Source organism: Primulina huaijiensis, chromosome 13 (genome assembly GCF_012295235.1).
Source record: "Primulina huaijiensis isolate GDHJ02 chromosome 13, ASM1229523v2, whole genome shotgun sequence".
NCBI classification, from domain to species: domain Eukaryota; kingdom Viridiplantae; phylum Streptophyta; class Magnoliopsida; order Lamiales; family Gesneriaceae; genus Primulina; species Primulina huaijiensis.
Genome location: NC_133318.1, coordinates 958,011 through 967,411, shown reverse-complemented (window position 1 = coordinate 967,411; position 9,401 = coordinate 958,011). Strand labels below are relative to the sequence as shown.

The following is a 9,401-nucleotide window of genomic DNA, read 5'->3' as shown; positions in this document are numbered from 1 at the left end:
AGAATTTTTGGATGTACGGTGTATGTACCTATTGCACCACTGCAACGAAAGAAAATGGGACCTCAAAGAAAGATTGGAATTTATATCGGTTATGATAGTCCATCAATCATTCGATATCTTGAACCTCAGACAGGCGACGTGTTCACAGCACGTTTTGCTGATTGTCATTTTAATGAGAAAATCTTCCCAATGTTAGGGGGAGAACAGAAACATACCGAAAAGGAAATTACATGGTATGTATCATCATTGTTACATCTGGATCCAAGATCAAAACAATGTGAAAAATATGTACAGCAAATTGTGCACTTGCAAAGAATAGTAAATCAAATACCATATGCATTTGCAGACACAAAAGGGGTAACTAAATCATATATACATGCTAAAAATGCTCCTACTCGAATTGAAATTCCAAAGAAACAAATTGAACAAAGTCATGATGTCATAAAATGCCTGAAGCGTGGAAGGCCAGTCGGTTTCAAGGATAAAAATCCTCGAAAAAGAAAATTCATAAAGAAACACAATGATCACAAAATAGAGAATGATGTTCCTGAAGAAACACATGCTGATCACAAAATAGAGAATGTTGTTCCTGAAGAAACATATGATGATGAAAATGTTCTGTCAGAACCACAAACTGACGAGAATCATGAAATCTCTATCAATTATATTAATACTGAAAAAATATGGAACCGAAAAGATATAGAAGAAATTGATGATATATTTTCTTATAATGTGGCAATCGACATCATAAATGATAATGAAGATCATGAACCAAAATCTTTTGCTGAATGTAAAAATCGGCATGATTGGATAAAATGTAAAGATGTCATCCAGGTTGAATTGGATTCGTTAAATAAACGTAATGTTTTTTGACATATAGTCCTTACACTTGAAGGTGTAAAACCTGTTGGATACAAATGGATTTTTATTCGAAAGCGAAATGAGAAAAATGAAATTGTAAGATATAAAGCTCGACTTGTTGCACAAGGTTTTTCTCAAAGGCATGGAATTGATTATGAAGAAACGTATCTTCCCGTGATGGATGCAATTACGTTTCGGTATTTGATTAGCTTTGCAGTATCTGAAAATTTAGAAATGCGTCTTATGGATGTTGTTACAGCTTACTTATATGGATCACTTGATAGTAATATATATATGAGAATCTCTGAAGGATTTAAGATGCCTGAAGCACAAAGTTCAAAACCCAGAGAATGTTATTCTGTGAAATTACAAATATCATTATATGGGTTAAAGCAATCCAGCCGAATGTGGTATAATCAGCTAAGTAATCACTTGATGAAAAAGGGATATGTAAATAATTCAATATGCCCTTGTGTTTTCATTAACAAAACAACATCCGGATGCGTAATTATTGCTGCATATGTTGATGATTTAAACATCATTGGAACGAATAAGGAAATTCAAGAAGTTTTTTCATACTTGAAGGAAGAATTTGAAATGAAAGATCTTGGAAAAACCAAGTATTGTCTGGATTTACAAATAGAACAAAAGGAATGTGGAATATGTGTTCACCAGAAAAATTATACAGAAAAGATCCTTAAACGTTTTAATATGGATAAATCAAATTCTTTAAGTACTCCAATGGTTGTTAGATCATTAAACATAGAAAAAGATCCATTCCGTCTATGTAAAGATGATGAAGATATTCTTGGTCCAGAAGTACCATATTTAAGTGCTATTGGTGCCCTTATGTATCTTACAAATTGTACAAGGCCTGATATATCTCTTGTCGTAAATTTATTGGTAAGATTTAACAAAGAGACACTGGAACGGAATTAAACATATATTCCGTTATCTACGAGGAACGACAGACTTGGGACTTTTGTATTCAAAAGATGCTAATCCAAGTATAATTGGTTATGCCGATGCTGGATACTTATCTGATCCACACAAGGCACGTTCCCAAAATGGATATGTATTTACTCGTGGAGGCACTGCAATTTCTCGGCGTTCACAGAAACAAACGCTCGTAACAACTTCATCAAATCATGCCGAGATTATTGCACTACATGAAGCAAGCCGTGAATGTGTGTGGTTAAAATCAATCACCCAAGATATCCAAATCTCATGCGGATTATCATTCGACGAGAAGCCTGTGATTCTATATGAAGATAATGCTGCATGTGTTGCTCAAATGAAAGAAGGATGCATAAAAAGCGATAGAACTAAACATATTCCTCCTAAATTCTTCGCATTTACCAAAGAGCTTGAGAAGAATAAATATATTGATGTTCGTCACATTCAATCAAGTGAAAACTCATCAGATCTCTTCACAAAGGCACTTCCTACAACAATATTCAGAAAGCACATATATAATATTGGGATGCGCACTCTACGAAATTTGTGAAGAACTGTTCGTGTCAACATGATGGGGAGTTTACGTGACTGCACTCTTTTTCCCTTACTATGGTTGTTATCCCAATGGGTTTTTCCTAGTAAGGCTTTTAACGAGGCAGTATAAAAACACGTAATGAAGACATCATCGTATCATTATCATCGTCACAAGGGGGAGTGTTGAAAATTAATATTTAAAATGTGTATGTTGAATATTTGAATGTTGAAAATAAGAGTTGTAAATATTGAAATTTGTGTGTGATGATGAAGGTAATGATGTAATTTATTTTTGGATTATTTGTAAAGATTTTCTATAAATAGATATCTCATTTGTGAAGAAAATCACAATTGAGTTAAGAGAAAAATATTATAAAGTGTGTAGTGTGATAATTTTAAGAGTTTGAGATTTTTATTTTTTACCATAGATTTTTACTTTTTCACAACAATTCTTAAAAAGTTACATGTTTTTCGGTTTTTTTTCACGCCACACAAATTCAAACAAAAAAATTAATGAAAGAGAATCTATACTGTTTATTATTTCAAATCTATGCAATGGCGTTGGCCCAAAGCCATAATTCTTTTTTATTTATTTAATTAAATTTCTCGGATCCGACCCGGAAACAGAAGCGGAACCAGTTAATTTTGGTTTATTTAAACAAAACCGTCACATTTTATTTATTAATAGATTTGGTGAGGTTAAAGAACCAGTATGACCAAACCGGTCCCCGTTTTGGGTTTAACTGGTCAATTTCGGTCCGATTCTGGGTCGAACTTATCCATTATACATGTCTACATTTTTGCAGAAACGTGGTTAGTTATTAGGTGGGAGAAGACACTATAGGCCCGAGATTACTATCACTCCATTAGTGGTGTGAATTTATGGGATTGTGGTAAACCAATGTATTAAACAATTTATTAGTAACTTACTAATTTTCAATAATAATAAAACTAATAATTATTATACCGACATATCCTAAGCTCCCAGTTATAACTCAATTAAAATTGACTAAGATTGTGTTTGCATTAGGGGTGTAAATGAATCGAGCCGATTCGCGAGCTCAAGTTTAACTTTTTTCGAGTCTGACTCGAACCCAAATTATTTAATTTGATAGTTCACAAACTTTAATATTTTAATAATATTATTATATATTAAATAAATATATTTCAAGCTTTTATGTTCGAGTAGCTCGGAATATGTTCGAATATTTCAAACTGAATTCTAACTTGAGCTTTGATTTGAATCGAATTCGATAAAAAAAATTAAATTTTTTGACCTTCGAATCGAATTCGAGCTTTGTTAGAACATTTACGTTTTGGTTTAACAAGACTGTTGATCTAATAGATAATTACAGAGTCCAGCTCTAGCTTCAAAAAAGAAATTGTTTATTCATGTATACATATGTTTCCGAAGCAAATTAGTTTATCAGAACCCCACAGATGGACTAAACGAAAATGTTAGTGGATTAATCAATGACAAAAAGGTGCTTGTTAGAAGTCTAAGCTGAAATAAAAATTCTCTAATAGAATTCATTCAATATTTCTATATGTCTAAGAAAAGCTCTTTGAGTTTAAAGTAATTTTCGAGAGCCCAACTAATCATAGCAAGCACAAGTTAAATTGTTAATTCTAATAATCAAGGATCAATTTGTGCTTAGAAATTTTTTTTTGTTAAATCCTTGTGATTGAGATTAAGTATTCTTACTGTTCATTTTGTTAAGTTTGTATGATACACTAAGTACTTCAGTGAGACAGTGTAATGAGATATGCTGAAGTGGGCAGTTTAAAAATATTGTAATTGTCGCAATCTTTTCGTGAAATATTTCAGCAAAGAAGGAGTGAAATAGGAATATTGAAGTCCCCAAACACCCAGAAACAATATTGTGTTATTTACTTATCAGTTACTTTGTAATAAATATTTATTTGATAACTTAGCTGATCACAAATTTAAGTCATTTCGTGTCAAACCTCACCTGTGAGTCTATTTTCACATAATGACAAACCGTTGGCTTATTGAATACCTAACCGACAATAATAATATTTTAGTGTTGATAACCCAATCGAAAATATTTATAAAATTTGTCGAGAATATTTATTCATCTACTCTAAATCAATTTCTGATCTTAACAAGCTTGAACATACCTAACTCGAGCTTTAAAATTTTATTCATATTCGACTAAATTAAATTCATTTACACCCTAGCTTGCATAAGATGAGTCATCTTGCCTCACTCGAGATCCAAAAATACTATTCCCGAGGTCAAAATAATATCATTGTTATTTACTGTGCAGGAGTTCAATCTATACTATCACCTGCTATGTTTTAATACAAGAATGACCAAAATTATTTTATTTGAATATCACAAGTGAAATTTTAAAAAATAATTTAATGGAAAGAAATAAGAGTAATTGCCCTCAAATATTCTTATTTAATTAAACTTGAGATTTTAAAGTTTTATGAAAAATAAAAATTGGTGAAAAAAACAATTATTTGGAAAAAATTAGTAAATTTCTCAACCGCCAAACAAACATAAACGGATAGTTTACGGTTATAACCAAGTCTTGCGAAAATATGCAACCACGAAGACTCTCACATTTCGGGAATTCACGATCCGATTCTCACTTCAAGAACAATGGTCGAAGCCGATACTCCGCAGAGGGCAACGCTGTACGTGGGCGGTCTGCACCCGGACGTTTCAGAAAAGGAGCTCGAAGAAACTTTTGGAGCTGCCGGCCAAGTGGTCTCGGTCCGTCTCTGCCGTGACAAGATATCTCTCAGATCCCTATGCTATGCTTTCGTTAAATTCTGCTTTCATATTGATGGTATAGTATCTACTCACGGACTCACTTTTTTGTGTTCATTTGCGGATTTAAGTGGGTTCTTGCTTTCTCCAACATTTGTTTTCTTGTATGATGGGTTGATTTTGATTTAAGATAATTTATTTGTGTGTATATTCAATCAATTGGGATATTTGTTTCTTTGAAATGTGGGCAGAGATTACGTTATTTTCTTCTTATTTGGCTGTTTCTGGTTTGATGTTCTTGATATTGATTCAATGCGATTGCATATTCTCGTTCAACTTTGAATTCTTTTTAATCTTTTCTGTGCATATTTCAACAGCTCGTAGAGCTCTAAACCGCCTAAACTTCACTGAATTGAGGGGTAGACCTATGAGAATTATGTGGTGTGAAAGAGAACCGATTTCGAGGAAGAGGGGTATCGGAAACCTCTTCGTCAAGAATCTTGACCCTTCGATCACCAGTGCTCGATTGCAGGAAATTTTCTCCGAGTATGGGACCGTGATTTCTTGCAAGGTTGCTGAGGAAAATGGGAAGAGCAAGGGCTATGGTTTTGTTCAGTTTGGTTCGGAGGATTCGGCCAAGGCAGCTCTAGATGCCGTCCATGGAACAATGCAAGATGGCAAGAAGCTGTTAGTCTGTTCGAATTTGTAACGTTTACTGTTTTCTTTTTATATGTATCTATTACATGTTTGAATTTGTAATGTTTGCATCAGATGTGTTTCCAAATTCGTCAGAAAGAGTGAGAGAAACAACGCAGAACCAGTTTTCACTAATCTTTATGTGAAAAATCTAGATGAAGACATCACGAATGATCTCCTCAAGAACAAGTTTTCGGCTTTTGGTAACATCTGTAGTGCGGTTGTAATGAAGGATGAGAAGGGGAAATCGAAAGGGTTCGGATTTGTCAATTTCGGTTCGCATGAAGAGGCCAAGAAAGCAATGGAGGCTCTGAATGGTGAACTGTTTGGTAAAGATCCTTTTTGTTCTAAGTAAAAGGCATGTTTATTTGGGGAAAAGTGAAAAAATGCAATACTTTCTGTGATTGATCAGGATCAAAGAATCTGTTTGTGGGTAGAGCTCAGAAGAAAGATGAAAGGGCAGAAATGTTAAGACAAATATATGGAGAAAAGTACACAATTTCCCATATGGAATTCTCTAAGAATTCTAATCTGTTCATAAAGAATCTTGATGTATCTGTTGACGACAAAAAGTTGAAACAAATCTTTTGTACTCATGGAAGAGTAATCTCAGCAAAAGTGATCCGACACGGGGATGGAACTAGCAAAGGATTTGGATTTGTACTCTACTCAAATCTGGAGGACGCAAATAAGGCTTTACGTTCATTAAACGGTAAAAGAATCTCATTTCTATTTTTCTCAATTATTTCCTATATCGTAAATATGTTTTCATAGTGTAATTTGATTAAATTTGCCTATCATATAGGGACTTGTGTAGGAGGACAGACACTTTACGTGACCATGGCTCGACCAAGAGAACAGCGAACTCGAGCCGGCCCGACACTTTACACCACAGACTGGAATGTCCTTGCACACAAAAGACAGCCACCACATTGCAACCTCCCAAACTCTTATTCTTCGATTCCTGACCCAAAACTGAGTCCATTCCATCCTGTATTGTACCAGAACTTTGTTCCACCAGCATTTAGATCATTTTATCATTTTGAAGCTATGAACTTTCAACAGATCTTCTCGCCATATGTAAGTGGGATGACACAAAAATTCCATTTGGCTGGACTTTGCTCGTCCATAATCTTCTTTTTTTTCCTCTCTTTTTGTGTAGCCTGTGCAAATTTCAACCTCTGGTGGGAGTAAAGACAATCAGGATCTTGGAACAAGAAAGGATCAAATACCACAGAGGAGAATGGTACACAAGACCACTGATGGAGATACCGAAAAATCATGGAAAGGTTGTAGCCCCATGATGCTAGAGATGAACAAGAAATTGCCAGGATTTATGCATTCTCCCCTACTTTTTGCTAGATCATATCCTGTTATGCATGAGAAAAGGTCTGGTTTCGTACATCACCCTCTTGTTCAAAAATTTTAGGTCCATGAGTAGGTACAATCTTGAAGACCGATTGTTGCTGATTGGAGATAACTAATTTTCACTGTATGTTGGTTGAAGATGGAAAAGATGTGACAGACTAAATGCTGCTGGATTCAATGCAGTCCATGGCATTACAGGCTCAAGAAGCAGTTCAAATTGTTTCAGATGATTTTGATTACTACTTCTTTCTGCAGCTTGCACTCTATTATTTTCTGGGAACTTCCTTTCTTTTTCCAGTTTTAATAACTAGTATGATGTTTTTCGTATTCTAACGAACAAAATCCGTGTTAATTTTCTTGGGCAATGTATCCAAATTGATGAGACTTTGCAGAGGATTTTTGTTTGCTGGTGTGATATTTTGTGTGTTATGCTGTGCCATTTTTATTTTCAGAGTGTAGCTATGATTAGTTTCACGCAAGGTTTGTTAGCTTTATAAAGAAGCGACATAACATAAAACATTAATATAGATAAAAAAAAAAAAAAAGAAATAATAGACAAACAAGTCCCCTCATTTATTGAGCAAACAAGTCAATTTTTTTGACTGTTAAATTTATTTATCTGGGACTAAGAAACATTGAAAGGACGGGGTTATGGGGAACCGTTTTCAGGCTGAACTGCAAGCGGAGTGTAAGGATAAGCGCAACATTGGGCGCAACATTTGCCCGGCGGTGGAGGCTCACAGCACACACAAGCTGGGCAAATTGGCCCCGTTAACTCCTCTGCAAACACAATAAAATAACAAAAAGATCAACATATTTATGAAAATTACATAAAATTTAGTACTGAAACTGATATTTGTATAGGTATGTACATTACAACACGATCTTGATGAGCAGAATAAAAAATTTAAATTTCGATAAAATCGACGAGTCGGGTTATAGAATTGGAGATGCATGGATATATGTACGTACCCTGAAAAAGATTAACTCGAGATGCATCACAACTTGGCATAACAGCAAAGGCAGCAAGAAATAATATCGTGACAACAGCGAATATCGAAGTGTTACTTGCCATGGATAATTGTTATTATTATTCTATATGATTCTGATAATTGCCCAAATTAGAGTTGTATTTATAAGAAAAGAAACTTGTACTTCAATGCATCCATCTAAGCTACCTAGGTTTGAACTTTGAAGTTTGAAAATCGAAGCATTGAATTCGATTGGTGTGAGATGATATATTTCAAGAGTTAAGTTATATTTCGTTCAAGATTTTAAGTAAATGAAAAAAAAGATTGAAAAAAGGCACACAGTCGTGGAATAGATTTTTGGTTCTTTGAACTTATTTGATAATATATGTTTTATTGTTATCTTAAACGGGAAAAAATATAAAATATGTTTAAACTAAGAAAATATATAAATTTTAAATTAAAATATATAAATAATTAATATCCCTGTACATCTATTTCTCGATTATATTCTTCGTCTACCATGTGAACTACATGACTTTCTGTTCTTGCATTAACGTATAACTGCCCCCTTTTTTTGACTAATAGATATAGATATATATAGATACACACGTTTCATAATACGTATTCATTTTTTATTTGAAAATCTCATCTTGACCGGACTCTCATAAAATAAAAATAAAAAAGCCCCAAAAAAAAAATCAAAATGTATGAGATCAGTGCTCTCAACTGTAACTTTTGGTAAAACGGCTAGGGTTAATTCGGTTCTGTCATTAGTATCAGAGTCGAGATCACATGTTCGATTTTTATTGATCGCAAGAAATACAATTATTGAGAGCGAGACTCGAAACATGGTGCTTGTACTGTTGTGTAGTTTAAAAATTTTAAGTTACACGATTACCACCAACTTTATTTTTTGATAAAACAACAATAAATCAATCCTACTACTGCTGATAAATTCCAAGTCTAGCGTGCACGTGTATTCATTTTTATTTTTTCAAAGAATTTTATATATAAATCATATATATATGTACGATGAATTATTTATTTATGAAAATTCTTTGAAAATAAAAATGGATTTAATGATTTTGCATAGTACTGAAATGTAAGGATACTTGATTTATTTCTTTATTTTCACAAATTAATACACTGATTAATTTGTTTTATGAATACTACATTTTCAGGAATAGACTATCCTATGTTGATTTTGTTGTCAAATTATCTTATCACTTATCAATAAAATTAGAGAATTAAATTTATATACATATATATAC

The 9,401-nt window shown here is 33.4% G+C and overlaps 1 protein-coding gene and 1 long non-coding RNA gene across 2 annotated transcripts; one reads left to right on the top strand and one right to left on the bottom strand.

The window, feature by feature from the left end:
• Positions 1–4,877: 4,877 nt before the first annotated feature.
• On the top strand, positions 4,878–7,594 carry LOC140991029 (polyadenylate-binding protein 6-like). Its single transcript, XM_073460934.1, has 6 exons — positions 4,878–5,174; positions 5,473–5,782; positions 5,867–6,120; positions 6,204–6,503; positions 6,597–6,871; positions 6,954–7,594. Exons 1-6 carry the CDS (start codon positions 4,985–4,987, stop codon positions 7,218–7,220), a joined length of 1,596 nt encoding a protein of 531 aa, XP_073317035.1. The 5' UTR covers positions 4,878–4,984; the 3' UTR covers positions 7,221–7,594.
• A 121-nt stretch (positions 7,595–7,715) lies between these two features.
• Positions 7,716–8,374, bottom strand: LOC140991030 (uncharacterized). The gene is made up of 2 exons (XR_012177765.1): positions 8,132–8,374; positions 7,716–7,939 (listed from the first exon to the last, which is right to left on the bottom strand). It is a non-coding gene; the product is annotated as an uncharacterized lncRNA (long non-coding RNA).
• Between the last annotated feature and the right edge of the window lie 1,027 nt (positions 8,375–9,401).